This window comes from Nematolebias whitei, chromosome 5 (assembly GCF_014905685.2).
Source record: "Nematolebias whitei isolate Nwh7 chromosome 5, NemWhi1, whole genome shotgun sequence".
In the NCBI taxonomy this organism is placed as follows: domain Eukaryota; kingdom Metazoa; phylum Chordata; class Actinopteri; order Cyprinodontiformes; family Rivulidae; genus Nematolebias; species Nematolebias whitei.
The window spans coordinates 14,392,042-14,410,507 of record NC_056502.1 but is presented as its reverse complement, the minus strand read 5'-3'; the positions used below and the strand labels follow the sequence as shown (position 1 = coordinate 14,410,507).

General features: G+C 42.6%; 2 protein-coding genes across 2 annotated transcripts in view; both read left to right on the top strand.

Moving 5' to 3' along the window:
- tubb5 (tubulin, beta 5) overlaps positions 1 to 1,666 on the top strand; it is a 4,375-nt gene extending 2,709 nt beyond the window's left edge. Inside the window, exons 3-5 of the mRNA XM_037676216.1 lie at positions 120 to 230; positions 323 to 567; positions 686 to 1,666. Coding sequence (XP_037532144.1) covers positions 120 to 230; positions 323 to 567; positions 686 to 1,498 — 1,169 coding nt within the window. The 3' untranslated portion in view covers positions 1,499 to 1,666. The remainder of the gene's footprint in view (positions 1 to 119; positions 231 to 322; positions 568 to 685) is intronic.
- Positions 1,667 to 3,375: 1,709 nt separating this feature from the next.
- mdc1 (mediator of DNA damage checkpoint 1) lies at positions 3,376 to 16,737 on the top strand. The gene is made up of 12 exons (XM_037676186.1): positions 3,376 to 3,433; positions 6,459 to 6,596; positions 6,698 to 7,261; positions 7,775 to 7,853; positions 7,968 to 9,124; positions 10,319 to 11,916; positions 12,031 to 13,524; positions 14,322 to 14,459; positions 15,402 to 15,584; positions 15,683 to 15,808; positions 16,278 to 16,388; positions 16,473 to 16,737. The coding sequence occupies exons 2-12, from the start codon at positions 6,461 to 6,463 to the stop codon at positions 16,671 to 16,673; spliced, it is 5,787 nt and encodes a 1,928-aa protein (XP_037532114.1). The 5' UTR covers positions 3,376 to 3,433; positions 6,459 to 6,460; the 3' UTR covers positions 16,674 to 16,737.
- The last annotated feature ends 1,729 nt before the right edge of the window (positions 16,738 to 18,466 follow it).

The following is an 18,466-nucleotide window of genomic DNA, read 5'->3' as shown; positions in this document are numbered from 1 at the left end:
TATATATACACACACACAGAGTATATACATATGATTTTATTTTAATTTTTTGTGAAATGTTAAGCTGGTGTTATTTTCCTTACATTTTCTTCCTGTCTCTTGTTCCCTTTCTTGTGAAGGAGGTAAATATGTGCCGAGGGCCATTCTTGTGGATTTGGAACCAGGAACCATGGACTCGGTGAGGTCTGGACCCTTTGGGCAGATCTTCAGACCTGACAATTTTGTGTTCGGTGGGTCCAATAAAGGCTTTTGTCTTGTTACTGTAATAATTATTGATTTAAGAACAGAAAAAAATAATTTCTTGGGTTTTTTTTTTCCACAGGTCAGAGTGGTGCTGGAAACAACTGGGCCAAGGGACACTACACAGAAGGAGCTGAGCTGGTGGACTCAGTCCTGGATGTGGTCCGCAAAGAGTCTGAGAGCTGTGACTGCCTGCAGGGCTTCCAGCTCACCCACTCTCTTGGTGGTGGAACTGGATCTGGTATGGGAACTCTTCTGATTAGCAAGATCCGTGAGGAGTACCCTGACCGGATCATGAACACGTTCAGTGTGGTGCCTTCCCCCAAGGTAATTTATCTTTGTGTTAGCACATGAGGATTTCTGGGTTTATATTTAGCTTGTTTTGTTCTAAGCTCCTAGGCTATCATCATATGACTGAATAAAAGTGATGCGTATGTGTTTACAGGTCTCAGACACAGTGGTTGAGCCATACAACGCCACCCTGTCGGTGCACCAGCTGGTAGAGAACACAGATGAAACTTACTGCATTGACAATGAGGCTCTGTACGACATTTGCTTCCGCACTCTGAAACTGACCACACCCACCTATGGTGACCTAAACCACCTGGTCTCTGCCACTATGAGTGGTGTCACCACCTGTCTGCGATTCCCTGGCCAGCTCAATGCTGATCTCCGCAAACTGGCAGTCAACATGGTGCCTTTCCCCCGTCTGCACTTCTTCATGCCTGGCTTTGCCCCCCTGACCAGCAGGGGCAGCCAGCAGTACCGTGCCCTGACAGTTCCCGAGCTCACCCAGCAGGTGTTCGATGCCAAGAACATGATGGCCGCCTGCGATCCTCGTCACGGCCGCTATCTGACGGTCGCTGCCGTGTTCAGAGGCCGCATGTCCATGAAGGAGGTCGACGAGCAGATGCTCAATGTTCAGAACAAGAACAGCAGTTACTTTGTCGAATGGATCCCCAACAACGTCAAAACCGCTGTCTGTGACATTCCCCCTCGTGGCCTTAAGATGGCCGTCACTTTCATTGGTAACAGCACAGCCATTCAGGAGCTGTTTAAGCGCATCTCTGAGCAGTTCACAGCCATGTTCCGGCGCAAGGCCTTCTTGCATTGGTACACAGGTGAAGGTATGGATGAGATGGAGTTCACTGAGGCAGAGAGCAACATGAATGACCTGGTGTCTGAGTACCAGCAGTATCAGGATGCCACCGCTGAGGAGGAGGGTGAATTTGAGGAGGAGGCTGAAGAAGATGCTTGAAGAGAAAGATGTGAAGATGAAGAAAGCAATGCCAAAATCAAACTATCAAAGGAACAAACAACAAATACAGTAACCAAGAACCCAACACAGTGTCAAGAGCATTACTAGGATCACACCTTAGCTTACAGTAGTTAGCTGCTGTTGTTCAATTCAAATAAACTTGTCAAATGCCAACTGTGTGATTCTTATTTGTGTGATTAATCCTGCAAGAGTTGATGTGAAGACTAGATTAACAAAAGTGATTAACATTAATAGTTTCACCTTTAATTTATTGAGGAAATTAAAATATAAAAGTCTTCTTTCGGCTGCTCCTTTTCTCAGGGGTCGCCATAACGAACAAACCTGCACAAAGATTTGGTAGTTGTTTTTACACTGGATGCCTTGAAACAACCACAGACCACCGAGCTACCACAGCCCTCTGTGTGGAGCAAAGCGTTGCCATCTGGGGCGCTCAGGGGAGCAGATGGTGGTGGTTGAGGGCCTTGCTCAAGGGCCCAGAGTGGGGCAAATGAGGGTGGAGGCACGCGGGTGCTTCACCTTTCTCACCCACATTTTGATGTCAGTCCAGGGGATTACCTTCTGATCACAGGTTCACCTTCTCTAGCCTCTGAGCCACCATGCCCCAAAATTAAAACATAAACGTAAACTTCACAAATGTTTAAACCATTTATTCTAACAGAAATTGTTAAATAGTAGCACTCTCTATTAGGATGTGCATCAACTTAATTTGTTTTGAAACAACTGCTCTGTAAGATGTATAGGTAATGTTGTGCAAACAGGTGAACAAGTTGGTGAAGTGACAAACCTAAAAAAACGTATGGTCTTTGCACCTTGACAGATTTTCACGTCTTGTAGAAGAGTATTAGGTGAGCGATATATCAGAAACAGAATAAACTTTATTATTGCACCGAGATACAACGAGAATATGTCGGTACAGTCATCCGAAAGATGGGCGGAGTGCACGTAGCTGCTGCTAAGCGCGGCCTTCTTATCCTTTTCAGAATACATTTTTAGATAGAAAAAGGGACAAAGCCACGAGGAGAGGATAGTGGCATTACAAAAAATATCTCTTCACACCTTGTCCTAACAGGACACGGTATAAGACATAAAAAACTCTTCCAGCAAGCACATTTATGAACATGTTACATATGCATATCAGTCCATAACACCAGCAAGAATGCTTCAGTGTTATAATTTGGGGAAATTAATTAGGTGCAGTGGCTGTAATAAGCCACACAAAATGCATTTTCACTGCTGGCTAACACATCTGGAAACAGCTGGGCTAATGTTCCCACCTGAGCAGAGCAGTGAAATAATTAATTACTTGTCTCAATGAAATAATACCGAAAACAATGACGTTTGTCTGTAGATATGTTCCGACACAGATGATTTGTTAATATAGATAAAAAAATTAAAAAAAATCCAGGCTTTATAAAGACACTCAGATGAGAACTTCTTCAGCCACCAACATGGCCAGTTTTTATTTATTTTTTTTACTTTAGACTTAGCATGTCCTGGATGACTGATAAATCTACACGAGTAATCTGAGATGTAAACAGTAAAGACTAAAAAAAAATAAGTTTGGGGACAAAGAGCAGCAGCTCTCAGTAAATACAATACATAGTAGTTTGTCATTATCTATGAAATGTTACTATTACCACATAACAGGATTACAGAAACTCATGTCTGCTCTTCTGACGTGTAAGGCGCGAAAATAAACGTATAAAGAGAGCGATAAGTAACTTTTGATCCAATCAGAGACGTTTTTAGTAATGCTGGGTAACTGTCCAATGAGAACAACGCTTTTAAGTGAGTGACAGCTAGATTAGCCAATCGGTTGGATGCCTAACCCCTTTTGTGGGCGTAGTTAAATAATCGGCGTGTATTTACTTTTTTTTGTTTATCTCTGCTGCTGATCTAGGAAAGCGTTTGATGGTATGTGTGAAAGTATATTTTAATAAGAAGCTTGTTGTATGGTGTCAGATTTAAATTCGCAATGAAACAAATCGCAGACCAACAAATTAGGCCGTTGAACCGTCGAGTCATAAAAAGTCGCGCGTGCTTCCCTCGTAGTTTCAGTGTAACTGCCATGAGTGTTTATTTTTTGAAACAGCGATGTTTGAGAAAAGATCCTATACTTTGCTGACTATACATTTAAAACTATGATTAATAAAGGTGTTGCAATATTAGACACAACTAGGAGCAGTAAACGTTAATACGGACCGGAAGTGTAATTGCTGTGATTTTGATAGAAACGTTCTGTCGTTTTATAACACGTTTAATAAAAGTTCTATCAGCGTTGCCAAAAAAAATTCGGGTAATTGCTATAAACTAAACGTTAGGAAGAGTTAAACGGAGAAAGTACGACTATCTAGATGTTATTTTAACGTAAGCATGATGGCTAAATGAGTTAGCCGCGCAGGCTAATGTTAGCTGCATAAAGTCCACCAGTTGTCAGAGAGTCAGAGTTTCTTTATTGTCATTCGCACCTCATGTGGTACATGTGGTGGAGCGAAATTATGTACACGGGGTCCCAGTTACATCCAACAATAAAATGTCTAAGAAAAACAGTAATAACATCTAAGATATGAACTAAGAAAAACATCAACTAAATATACACTAAGCACTCATAACATAAAACATTGAACATCAGCACAAACATGAACATGAGTCTGTGAGCAGATGTGCACGCATGAACACATCAACATTGAAACAGATCAGCAGCAACATGAAACCGATCAGCAGCAACATGATATGGTTTTTCACAGTGATTATTCTAGTTAGAGATTCATGAGTCTAACAGCCTCAGGGTAGAAGCTGTTCCTCAGTCTAGTGGTTCTACACTTAATGCTCCTTAACCTCCTTCCTGAGGGGAGTGGGGCAAAAAGTGTGTGTGCTGGGTGAGTGGGGTCCTTCATGATGCAGGTGGCCCTCTTCCTGCATCTGGAGGTGTAGATGTCTGTGATGGTGGGGAGACTGATTCCAACAGATTTCTGTGCAGCCTTCACCACTCTCTGCAAAGCTTTTCTTTCTGCAGCTGTGCAGCCTCCATGCCACACATTGATGCTCGAGCACAGGATGCTCTCCACTGCACACCTGTAGAAGGAGGTGAGGACTGAGCTTCCCAGACCAGCTCGCCTCAGCCGTCTGAGGAAGTAGAGTCTCTGATGAGCTTTCTTGATCAGGCTGGTGGTGTTGTTGCTCCAGCTGAGGTTGTCATTCATGTGTACACCCAAGTACTTGTAGCTGGAGACCACTTCCACCGCAGATCCTCTTATGTTCAGGGGGGTGTAGGTGTTTTTGTTCCTTCTGAAGTCCACAATCATCTCCTTTGTCTTCTTCACATTGATGTGAAGGTTATTCTCTCTGCACCAGCTCTCCAGGTGTTCCACCTCTTGCCTGTGGCTGGACTCATCATTGTTTGTGATGCATCCCACCACCGCTGTATCATCTGCAAACTTTACAATGTGACAGCCTGGATGGGTAGCTGCACAATCATATGTGAGCAGAGTAAACAGAAGGGGGCTCAACACACATCCCTGAGGAGAGCCAGTGCTGAGGGTTATGGTGGAGGAGGAGAGGTTGTGGATCCTCACTAACTGTGGTCTGTTTGTTAAAAAGTCTAGTACCCAGTTGCAGATGGAGGGGCTTAGTCCTAGTGTGGATAGTTTGTCCATCAGGGTTTGGGGGATCATGGTGTTGAAGGCGGATGTGAAGTCCACAAAGAGCAGACGGACGTAAGAGTTTTTCTGCTCCAGGTGGTTGAGTGCAGTGTGGACCACAGAGGAGATTGCATCCTCTGTTGATCGGTTCTCACGGTATGCATACTGATGAGGGTCCTCGTTGATGTTGATGGTTGTTTTGATGTGAGTCATGACCAGTTTTTCGAAGCATTTAGCGACTATCGGGGTGAGGGCCACTGGCCGATAGTCATTCAGACCAGTCACTGTAGAGCTTTTTGGGACTGGGATGATGGTGGCAGTCTTCAGGCAGGTGGGAACTGTCTCCAGGGTAAGTGAGGTGTTAAAGATGTCTGCCAGCACCTCACAGAGCTGATCAGCACATTCCTTCAACACTTTTCCAGGGATGTTGTCTGGGCCAGTTGCCTTGTGCGGATTAATCCTCCTAAAGGTGCTCCTTACTTCTGCTAAGGTCACGCTGAGATGCTCTTCATCCGGTTGCGAGGTGAGTCTGGTGCTGGGTGGTCTGTTCGGGTCTTCAAAACGTGCATAGAACTTGTTGAGGGCATCAGGCAGAGATGGGTCTTTGGGGCATTGTTCCCTCCTTCCTTTATAATCTGTTATGCACTTAATGCCCCTCCACATGCTCCGAGGGTCTTGTGAGATGAATTGACCCTCGATCCTCTTTGCATATGTGGCCTTGGCCCTCTTAATACCAGCAACCAGCTAGCTCTTTTCTTGTCCTACTCAGCTCCTCTGAGTTTCCAGACCTGAAGGCAGTGTTCCTGGCTTCCAGCAGGGTACGCACCTCTGCATTCAGCCAAGGTTTTCTGTTTGGGTAGCTTTTAACATTTCTGATAGTGGAGACTGTGTCAGTACATGTACTAATGTAACCCAGTACTGAGGATGTGTATTGGTCAAGATCAAGCGAACCTCCATTTTCAGCAGCTTCTCTGAAAACCTGCCAGTCTGTTCGATCAAAACAATCTCTCAGTATTGGTCCACTGTCCTGGCTCCAACATTTAACTTTCTTTTGTACCGGTCTGGAGCGTCTCAGCGGGGGCATGTAAGCAGGAGCCAGGAAGATTGAGATGTGGTCTGACAGTCCTAGGTGGGGGCGGGGTTCGGCTTTGTATGCATCTTTTACGTTCGTGTAAACACGGTCCAGCGTGCGGTCTCCACTTGTGCACCTTGAGCTAACGTTGGTTGGCTTTAGATGTTTTTGGAACCACCTGTTTTGTGTTTACGATTTGTGGTCGACCTGTTTCTTCTTCTGGCAGAAATGGATGCCACTCAGGCGATTAGTGACTCGATTTTAGAGTCAGATGAGGACGAAAACAAAGAAGAGCATCAAAATAAAAGAGGGAGACCACTGGCTAAACTGTGCATCCTAAAAAACTCACATCTCCCCGAGACAGGTAAGTGGTCCATCACCTCTTTTATTACACATATGATATGGCAAATTATGCACAATCTGTCTGAAATATTGCCTCTATGATGTATTTTCTCTTTCATTCAGAGTTGCCCCTCTTTTTGGGAGATAATGTGCTGGGCCGTGACCCCAGCGTCTGCTCACAACCACTGCTTGCCTCCTCAGTGTCCAAGCAACATGCCACCATTTGCATCTCTGTTTACAGAAGAAGAGGTTGCCACACTGAAGTGGACGTGGAGGCTTTGGTTTGGGACCTAGGAAGCATGAATGGGACCCGTAAGGGACGGCTAAAGCTGACTCCTAATGTCCGCTACGCCCTCAGTGAAGGCGACAGCTTGGTTTTGGCAGACATCCCGTGTCAGTATGTGAGCTGCAGTACACATTCAGTCTCTTCTCAAGATGACATGGGAACTCCAGGGAACAGAAATTCAAGAACAAAGACTGTGTTGCCAGATGCTTTGGGAGACACTGACACAGTCAGTAATAAATGTGTCAGTGGTGGAACAGAAGCAAAGAAGACCTCCGTCAGAGGCGGTTGTCTGTCCTATGAGCAAACACCAACCCAACCTAAGGGGAGCTTGGTCTCTGAATCTGACTCGGACTCAGACGGAGAAAGAGGGGTGAGAGGTGACAGAAGACTGAAGACACAAGGTATATTTAAAATTGATTTTTATCGCCTGAAAGGCAAAAGGCAGGCAATGTTTATGTTTGTGTCTGTCTGCCTGTTAGTAAAATATACCATTAACCGTTCAATGAACTTTATTGAAACTTGCAGAAAGTAATAAATGGATGCACATCTACAGCTGATTTACTTTTGAGATCATCTTGATTCAAGATTGCTGTCACAGTTAAGCAACCTTAAAAAGCTTTAAAAAAAAAGTATAACTTTACAGATGTTGAATGTAACTTGGTGTAGTGATAGCTTAGTCCTTCACAACATGTACTCTGAGCATGACATCTGGTGATATCGCATGCGATTGTACATAACGTTATTTTTAATTCTTGGTCAAAATGGCTAGGACACTATCATTTTATAACATATGAGGTTCTTAGTCTAAAAAGTGAGTCATGTAAGGTTGCCGGTAAGATGCAGTGCCATGCCTTTAATTTGATTTATGTTTTGCAAAAGTTGCTTTTATGTTGTCTTTGTTTTTATGTTTCCAGTGTCTGATTCTGACTCCCATAAATTCAGTTCCAGCTCTTCGTCATTCTTAAGTCCTCCAAACAAAATCGTCCCTGAAAGGTAATATCTTTTTTTTAAGAGTTATTTATGATGTAATAACACACAAAAAAAAAAAACCTACTTAGTCAGTAAATTCTACCTTTCCCTTCTGAGATGTCTCTTTTTGTTTTACAGTGAGGATGAAAGTCCCATCAGGCCGTCCACCTCCACCAGATCAACCAGACATGTCAGTTTCAGCACAGGAAACACAAACGCTGATGTGGAGCGACAGCATCTGGAGAAAAACACGTCACTTGCGTTTGTAGAAAACAGTGAAGAGGAAGAAGAAGGAAGCCGGCTAGATGTGAAGCAGAAAAGTCATGTGAGTTTTCCAGAAGAAGGTGAATTGCTTGTGTCTACTCCAGCAGTTTCCCTGGATGCCATCTCTGCATTTAACATGGACAGTGACACGGATGTGGAGGGAGAGGAGGGTGAAAGAATGCCTGCTGGGTCTTTGAGCTTAAATACCAATCAGCAAGCTGATCACCCACCAAACACAGTCCTGTTTCATATGGACAGTGATACAGATGCTGAGGAAGATGAAGACATTTCAGACTTGGCTCCTAAAACTGTGTCTAACGAAACTGCCAAACCCTCTCATGTTGCATCAGGTATTCACTTTGATGGCATCGTTGCTGACAGTGACACTGATGTGGAGGAGGAGGATGCTGCTGTGTCAGAAGCTATCCTCACAGCCAAAGCCACATCAGTTCAGGCTGACTCTGCTTCTTCAAGAGATTTCCACTTGGACAGTGACACAGATGAGGAGGAAGATGAGGCAGGATGTAGAACAAAACACAATTATTCTAAAAGCAATGAAACACTCATCAAATCTGATTTAAAGCCTGACATGGCTGAATCTGCTGCTCCTCGTAGTCTGCTTCCAGACACCAGGGATGAGTCTGTCTGTGCTCCTGCAGCTGGCGACCCCTCTGTGACTGCAGCTCTGACAGAACCCTGCACCTCTGCTGCAGCAGCTGATTTAGACATTTTGTCTGACAGTGACACAGACATGGAGGAGCAGAAGGATTCTCCTCTGGTTACTCCTCTAGGTGCCACAAATGTGTCGGCATCTTCTGATAAAATGTCGGGATGTGATGCGGACACAGATTTGGATGAGACCCATGCAGGAGATGAGGTCAATCCAGCTGATCTCGGAGGGAACGGTGATGATGTGGAGGCAAATATTGTTGAGAAGGACGAGGATGAGATCCCTCAGCTGGAGAGAGAACATAGTTTAGGATCTCTGGTTCCACTTCTGCAGAACTGCTCTACTCCTGTTCAGGATTCAGGTAATCAGACTAAATATTCAGAAACCACAAACATGTTGTTTTGCTTAGACGTGACATAAAAATGCTCAAATGTAACAGCTTTTTTTTTTTTTTTACATTTTATTTGCATGTGGCCTTTTCAGAAGATGTCGAAAACATGGAGACTCAGGCTTTTATAAGCCCTTCTGCTGTTTTTAGACGTGAGTAAAAAAATTATTACTGCCTATTTCTACAACTTCATTTCACAAACATCAAGTTATTGTTTTGAATTGTTCTTTTATTAATGTTTTTCTTTTACGCTTTATACTATTGTTAGATGTAACTGGGACCTTTTCGTTTCATCGCATGCACCACATGTGATGAGAATGATGAGACCTTGAAATGTTAAACATAACAAATGCACAAAAAGCAAACGGCAAAGATGTGCAAATCAGCATGCAAAATGTTGAAATGAACAATATTTATGAAATAAACATGTTTAAAAAAAACGTACAAAAGAATTTTTAACATGTCTCTTATAAATTTGTTTTTCTTGTTTGTCGTTTTATATAGAAATAAAAAAAATTTGTTAAATTTTATATTATTTTATTTTTTAGATCACTTAGTAATATTATAAGGCTTACAGGTGAAAAATAGTTAAAGTTGGTTAATTTTGGGACGTTTGCTGTTGTGTTTATGGATGTGCAATATCTTTATAAAGTAAAATAAAATACTAAACAAAATAAAATGGAAAGGTTCAGCCTGATTTTATGGCAAACTAGTTTGTGATAAACTTTAAACTTGCAATAATTTGAAAACATTCACTAGCATATATTATGTTTCATTTGTTTACATTGTTGTTTAATCGTTTCTGGTCACTTACATAATTTTAACTAAATTTATTACCGTCCATTTCAATAGAAAATTGTGTCTGAATCAAAAACAAATATCGATTTTATATAGAATCATTACACCAAAAATGGGAATCAAATCGCCAGACACCGAGAGATTTGCACCCCTAATTTATCATAAAATGTAACAAAGAATCAAATTACACAAGAAGCAAGAATATGAAAGTTTTACTGAAGAAGTGGTCCCACATGCCTAAGATTGTTTTTTTTTTTAAGAAGTGGTGCAACGCAGTGGTAAACATGTCGTGGTAAACATGTCCCTGTCCTGGCTTTTTTAACGTTCTTGGCATCAAATTCAAAACATTTTCTTCTTTTTGTCCCCCAGCTGCTGAGGCATCTGCTTTAAGACACATAGTGCCGTCTTCCTGCTCAGACAGCCAGGAGGATGAAGATTACACTGTAGCTGAGACCCAGTCCTTTGTTCTTCAGACCAGAAATCAGCAGGCAGGCGTGGACCCAAACTCAGTGTCGGGGCTTGAGTCCAAACCAGAAGATTGGTCCAGCAGAGTGGACTCCTTCCAGCTGGGGTTGTCTGATAGCAGCCACCTGCTGTGTCAGGAGAGCACCCAAGCTTTTGTGTTGGTGGAAGAAGGGGTGAACCTGGAGGAGACCCAGGCTTATATCTCTACAGACACAGGAAATGACTCCAACCTGGAGGCCACGCAGGCCTTTGAGGAAAACGAGGAGCCTGATAAAGTTCCAGATGTTTCAGCAAAAGAAGGTTGCGTTAATTTAGCCTTTGAAGCAACTCAGGCTTACATTTCAGAGCCTTACGATGATTCAGAGAAAGATTCAGATGAAGATAAGAGACAAAGCCCAGCCGTGACTGAGGCTGCAGATCGTACAGACAACTCCTCCACGCTCGCTGTGGTTGAAACTCAACCAGTGCTGCCTTCTGAGGAAGAGGGAAGTTTGGAAACAAATAATTCAATTGTTTCTGTGCAAGTTAGTCCCAAAGTACAGAATGAAACAAAGGAAAAGATCCTCTCTGACGCTGATTTTAATGTTAAAACTCAGCCCATGTGTACGAGTGACGACAAGGAAAACGACGATGAAGACTTATCACCGCAGCTTGAAGAGGAGAAAACACAGCCTTATGCTTGTTCTGCGTCATCATTACATGAAACCCAGCCCGTGCATGTCAGCGTTGCAGAAACTCAGCCAGTGGTTTTAGACGAAGACAGTGACGAGTGCTCAATGCCGCTCTTGCGAAAAAGAAAAGCGAAGCAGCTTCATATTGAAGAAGAGGAGTCTCAACAGCTGAGGAATTCTGATGCTTGTGCTGCTGAAACTCAGCCTGTTGCTGCAAATGACGATGATGATGATTCAGTGCCATGCTCACGTAAACGAAAAGCAAAGCCGCTGCAGCTAGAAGATGACACACAGTCACTGGGTAATTCTGAAGTGTCCGCTGTTGGATCCCAACCTTCAGCCACATGTGAGGACAAGCAGAGCAATGAAGAGAACTTCAGTCCCTGTCCTCAGAAGAGAAAAGCTAAGCCCCTGCAGGTGCAAGAAGAGCACACCCCGCCTCTGATCGGTGCTCAGGTGTCTGGTATTTCAACTCAGCCAGAGGTTGGAGGTGAAGAAGAGGAGAATGATAGTGAGGTCTTCGTCCTACCTCGAAAAAGAAAAGCAAAGCAGCTTCATCTTGAAGATGAGGAGTCACAGCAGCTCACAACTTCTGAATTCTCTACTGCTCAAACCCAACTTACACATGAGAATGAAGGAGACACGACTGCAAGTCCACCAGTAGGAGAAACCCTGCAGCTTGATGAAGAGCAGACACAACCTCTCGCTTCTGCTGAGGTTTGTGTTGAAACTCAGCTGAACGAGAGAGACGAGAAGAGCGAGGACTCAGTTCCAGGTCCACGAAGAAAAGCAGCAAAACTGGACCATCCTGAAGAACAGGAGACCAAGTCAGTATCTAGCTCTGAAGCCTCCTCAGTTGGAACTCTCCTGAAAACAAAAACAGAAGAAACAAGTGCTTCAAGTTCAAGACAGACAAAGTCAAAATTAACAAAAGCAAAAGAGGAGGCAGAATGTTCTGCACCTCCAAAGAGACAGACAAGAAATGAAAGTAAAGCTCTACCAAAATCCAGAGGAAGGAGAGGAAAAGCAAGACCAGAGGATGATAACAGCGAGGAGGAGGTAAAGCAGACACGAGGGAGGGTTATTACAAGGCAACGAAAAGATGAAGAGGAAAAAGAAGCTGACGATGGAGAACAACAAGAGGAGGTGGGGAGGCGGCGAAGGAGGGGAGAACATCAAAATAAAGGAAAAGCTAAAGAAGATGAAGAAAAGCTGCAAATGGAAGATGCAGAAAGAGTGAAACCTCATCCAGAGAGCGTGGGCGGCGATAGAATGAAGAGTGGCAAGCAAAAGGAGAAAGAGAGATCAGAAGTGAACTTGGAGCAGAAAGTGAGAGAGAAGGAGAAAGAACAGCAAACACGTCTGGAGACAGAAAAGAAAGCTAAAGAGAAACAACTGAAGGAAGAAGGAGAGAAGCAAAATGTCCCTGCAAGAGGTCGAAGGTCCACGAGGAAAACCACTGCAGCTGAGCTGGAGCAAAGCTCGTCCGTTTCAACGAGTGAAGACGTCCCAGCGAGGAGAACTCGATCTCGCTCCAACTCCTCCAACTCCATCAGCTCAGAGAGATCTGCTTCGAGTGCCAACACCCAGGAGAGTAAAAGAGGAGGAAGAGGAGGAACGAGGAGCAGCAACACACTCCAGACGTCCATTAGCAGAAGCAGCCGCCGGAGGGTAACGGTGGCTGCAGGCCCAATGGAGCAGAACTCATCCTTCAGCTCAGAGACCTCCAGCTGCAGGGGGAGCTCTCAGAACAGAGTGAGGGGGGGTCGGCAGCAAGGAAGAGGGAGGAAAACGTGTGATTGGCACGATGCATCGTCTGCTGATATCCTGCATAAAAATAATACAACAGGGTCAGACTCTCAGCTGGCCAGTACCAGTAGGGGGCAGCAGAGAGTCAATTCTGATGACTCAAAACTTGCAGTTTTAAAAGAGGAGGACCAGTCAAGCCTGGAAAAGAGAATTGTGGATGAAAAATCACCGCTGCCTAAAAGAAATGTCAGGGGCAGAGGTCAAAAATCTGTACAGACTGAAAATGTGGAGAAACTTTTAGTGCCTTCTGTCAATGATGGTGATGAAGGTAGAAACACGAGAAACAGGAAGAAGAGCGAGTTGGAAACGGATACGAACGTGGCTATTTACAAGATTTCCAGCGTGCCAAAACCAGCAGCAGAAGAAGAGAAGGATGAGCCAAACAATAAAATCCCTGCTATTCTCCTGGTGAGGAGGACAGGCAGAGCTTCCAGCACTCAAATAAAGAAGAAGGGGAAAGAATCTCTTCCCGAAGAGGAGGAGGAGGATGGTGAAAAAAAGAAGGTGGAGGCTGCTGAGAAGAAATCCAGAGGCCGGGCGTCCATGGTCCAGAAAAATAAAGAAGAGCTGAAGGAAAGTGGAACGTCTGCATCTTCTACAAGACAGAATGCAACGGTAGAAACATCAAAGGTGACTTCCTTATTTCACTTCTACATTTAAAGACTTTTATTGTCAGCTAGTGTGTTCGTTGGTCCACCGTTAGCAAAATATCTCATGAACCACTGGACTGATTTTAATGGAACACTCAAACTAATCATTGGACATGCATTTTATTTAACTAATTCAAGATGGCCACCACAGATTACTGACCCTAGCCATCACAAAGATGGCTGCAAGTCAATCAAATTTACACATATTGGACTAAATTTAGTGTGGTAGTAGCAGATAGTCATCCCCAATGTGTTCTCCGAGTGCTAACATGCACAAGCTCACGTGATAACATGTGACATCATTTACAAGGTGTGACTAAAAGGGATATAATTCATTTTTCATTATATTTTCATTTAAAACTTTGCTATTAAATGGAGCTGGTGAAATGCATTTTATTAGGTTTGAATTTGTTGTTTTAGTTCAAATAAAACTTTATTTTGAGGCTTAGATGTAAATCAAATCAAATGACAGTTGAGTTTTATGTGATTCATGTCCAGGAGTGTTGACTTCTTGTGTGGGAAGGTGAGTCAGCCTTTCCAGCCATTAGACTGCACTCCCATCATATCATAGTCTGTTTCCTCCAGTCTAACCATCACCATCAATATAGTAATGAATGAAGTGGTTTAGTGGTCAGCTGCCCACGTCATTTTATGTTTCTATGCATAAATTATGTGTTTTTTTTAACTGACTGTTTTAAATTTCATAATTTATTGTTTTCTTCTTGCCTTTTTTTTTTTCCTATTGCCTATTCGTCATCTTCCTTTTCTGTTTAGCAGCCTCAAACACCAACCAGTAATGCTTCCCGGAAGCGACAGGCCTCCTCAGACTCGTCTCCTTTGGCAAAGACTCCTCGCTCCTCTTCTGGCTCCCCAGCAGCAAGTTGTCGACTTCGAGCTGGGAGCCAAGCCTACAAGGTCTGTTTCTTTTTCTTTTTCTTTTTTTATACGGACTAGATTGATCAAAAGATATAACCGACAGGAAATGAGATAAAAAAAAAAAAAAACATCTTTATACTCATATTTGACCTTTTTGCAATAAAGACTGTGAATAAAAACTGTAAAATATTGGATTTTCATGCAAATCACATTTTGAATTAGCAGAATTATGAACTTATATTTACTGGTTAGGCTGGAATTAAACGAGAGAAATTATGAGTTTCATATCTATATGTTTTAATGAACATTTAATCAGTTAACATGGACATTTTAAGTACTGTACTGTTTAAAACAGTCCAACACTAAAATACTATTCAACTGTTGAATATTCACATGAATATATAAATATTTATTTGTGCAGAATTATGTCTTCAGCATCACCAAAGTGACTCATTGGCAGCACGATGGCTCAGTGGTTAGCACTGTTGCCTCACAGTAAGAAGGTCCTGGGTTCAATCCCTGGTTTGGACCTGCAGTCTTTCCCTGGAGTTTGCATGTTCTTCTTGTTTTTACATGGGTTTTCTCTGGGTACTCTGGTTTCCCACCAGAGTCTAAACACATGTATGTTAAGCTGCCTTCAGGCCCAGGCTTCCCCTGCAAAAGAGAACTGTGATCTCAGAGGGATTTGTTTAAATAAAGGTAAATAAATAAATATGTTTACTACCATTTTGGTTTATCTAAAAATACTACAGTCAGCCTAATGTGGGTCAATCATCTAACTCAAGCTTCCCTGTGGATTTCGTCTAATTCTGCCGAGTACTTTGTTTGCATTAAGTGTGGACCCGCATTTTAAAATTACATTCAGTATATCTGGAAAACTACCGGAGTAAACTGCACCTATTAATATAGTTCAGGATAACATGTTATTTATTTATTTATTTATTACAAATCAAAAACTGATTTGTGCTGCGATCCTGTCAGGTGCTGTTCACGGGGGTTGTGGATGAAGAAGGGGAGCGAGTGTTGGCTCGGTTAGGAGGCAGCATGGCTAAAGGCGTGGCGGACATGAACTGTCTTGTGACCGATAAAGTGAGAAGGACGGTTAAATTCTTGTGCGCCGTGGCCAAAGGTATCCCAGTCGTCACCACAGACTGGCTGGCAAAGGTTCGTCTCCTGAGCACCTGTTAGAAAACATGAACCGTGCTTGTTCTGTGTACGTTAAAGCAGACTCACTCGAACACACGCCCCTCTTTGTTTTCCAGAGTGGCACAGCTGGAAGCTTCCTTTCTCCTAATGTTTTTATTGTGAAAGATCCAGAGCAGGAGAATAAGTTCAGCTTTTGCCTGCAGGACTCACTGAAAACAGCCAGGAGTCAGCTTCTCTTGCAGGTAACACTCATCTGGTTTATTGCTCCATTTTTCTCTGAGTGAGCGATGCGTCAGTATCGTGTAGTGTTTTATTTCTTTACGTTGTGGTGAAAAAAAACAACAACCGGAGTCGTACTTTATCGTATCTGCCTCAAAGCAAAAGTTTGAGTTGGGCTCGAGTGTTGACTGTAGCTTGTTGGAGCTAATTTGACATTTACTCTTTATGTACACATTATGTTCAGGTATTATGTTTCCACGGCTGTGCAGTTTCATCGAAGCAGTAAAAGGATAACTTGATCCAACATAATAACGCTGATGCCTGACTAAAATTAGGGCGTACATCAGACCAAACTCTATTCCCAAAAGCCTTTTATTGATTGATTTTTTTTTTTTTCTTTCTTGCAGAGCCTGAACAAAAATAGAAACTATTCATGCTGTATTTGCTTACAAAGATGCGCAACGTATCACTTCACGTCTGTGTTTCTTTCAGGGATATAAGATCCATGTCACAAAGTCTGTTAAGCCGGAGCCGGTTCACATGAAAGAAATCATTTGCTGCAGCGGAGCCGTCTTTCTACCAAAGATGCCCTCGTCTCAGAAGGTGCTAATCGAGCTCCTCTCATGTCTGCCATGCCATGCTGTCACTCCATCTTACGTCTTCTCTGTCCCCCGACTCTCCCCACAGCCTCAGACTGTAGTGATTTCCTGCGAGGAGGACTGGCGACTGTGTGGCCCCGCCGTGTCTGCATCCCTCCCTGTCGTCACTGCAGAGTTCATCCTCACAGGGATCCTGCAGCAGAAACTTGATTTTCAGAACCACGCACTTTCTCTTGCAACTAACTCCCAACCTGCAGGGGACAGAGGACGATCCAGGAGGAAGACTTAGCACAATGTATCAGTGCAGATTAAAATCAGAGACCAATGGGAGCACTAGTGAGTCTGCTGTTTGTGACTTAAGAATGTATTCGCCAAACGCTACAAGATACGATTTATCCCTTTAATGCAAACACATTTTTAATGCAGATTCTTTATGCTTTAGACATTTGGTAAGTTTTTTTTTTTTTTTTTTTAACTGACAGATGTTTTACCGTACACATTTCCAATAATCTAATGTGGGCTTACCAGACTGAGGAGGTTGAGATGGATTGTGTTGAAACTTTGATCACATTCTGACGTTTTGTCTCACGTGAAACGAATGTGAAGTTCTGTCCTCTCAGGTAACGAACAGAACAGGACTTCGAGTGTTGAAACTCTTGATGTGTTCGCTTTAACCCATTCAGCCAGTTTATGAAGTAACAGCCATGCAGTTTATTAGTTCAAATCATGTTTGTGAGGTAGAACCGTCGCACCGATGAGCTCTGGGTGAAATCCATTTGCTGCAGCGATCAGTATATGGAACAAGCATCAAGCTTTCCTAATACAAACTGTATAGTGGCTTTTATACTGAGGCGATCACGAGCTCAAAGGTGTGTCTGTTGCTCCTCTCCATTAAGCAGCTCCACTCCATTAGGGCTTCATTCAGTCTTGTTGCCTTGAGGGAGAGTCGCACACAATCATCAGCATCTGACTGCTGATGCTGCTTCCACATCAAGATTTTATCCTGTTTGTCTATTGATGGACGGATGATTGGATGTTTGTCCAACGTCTTTTGATATACTGCCTCTTCGCCTTGTGTATAAATGTGAAAAGACCCGTATATAGAAATCGCATTAGGTTTTTCTTACCTGAAGCAAACGATGCGTTCAAATTGTGTTAATGGCCTTTTAAATACAATGTCTTTACCCTGTAATTTTTGAAATGTGAAATAACTCCAAAACAATTAAAATCATGAAAACATTAAATATATTCTTTCAAATGGGACTGTCTTCATCAATGTTGTGCCTTTGTGTGTGGGAATCAGTTTTGTTTGGTGCCTCCTCAGATTGAAGAAGTCCTTTGGAAGAAGGACGAAACGTCTCAAGCAAAAAAATGACCCGACTGAACATTGTTGGATTTTATATCTGGATTATTGAGCATGAACTTTGGTGTTTCACTTGTGATGTTTTTGTTTTGATTAACTTATAAATTCAGTTAAAATCAAATTAAATTGTGAACTTAAATTTCATATTGTTTGAAGTGAGGTTCTGTGAAAAGCTTATGAACAGAACATCTTGTAGATTTCTCTTTGAACGCCCTCATTTGGTAAAAAGAGTTGTGTCATGAACTAATGAATGATGAGTGGACATGACCAACGTGGATTCCTGTTGCATTAAATCACCTTCAGTCTCAACAAATTCATAGTTTGTGTGAACATATGTATTTAAATATATTACACACTTGGTATATTAAATTTTATTACATACTGGATTGTGATCTATCTGAGCTGCTCCTGAAGAGCTACTATTCTAGCTGCAATTTACTTTATGTAAATGACTTAAATATAAAGAAAAAATGACAGAGGGGCAGCGCTTTATAAATAGTGTTTACATGAACAATATGAAGTTTTTGAAATATGTCTTAAGTTGGCAGCAATCCATTTTGACCCCTACATATTAAATATTAGTGCTCCCATTCTGACCACCCAATAGTTTTTTTTTCAGACTACAGCTGTCAGCTTTTATTTGTACTAGCCTTTAGCTTCTTTTCAAACTAGCTGTTAGCTTTTATTTGGACCAGACTTTATTCTTTTCAGACTGGCTG

Excerpts from the sequence above, each read along its gene's own strand:
- mdc1 (XM_037676186.1), top strand. The coding sequence starts at position 6,461 with ATGGATGCCACTCAGGCGATTAGTGACTCGATTTTAGAGTCAGATGAG. Across the intron at positions 15,809-16,277 it reads GGAGTCAGCTTCTCTTGCAG|GGATATAAGATCCATGTCAC; the intron begins GTAACACTCATC and ends TGTTTCTTTCAG. Across the intron at positions 16,389-16,472 it reads AGATGCCCTCGTCTCAGAAG|CCTCAGACTGTAGTGATTTC; the intron begins GTGCTAATCGAG and ends CTCTCCCCACAG.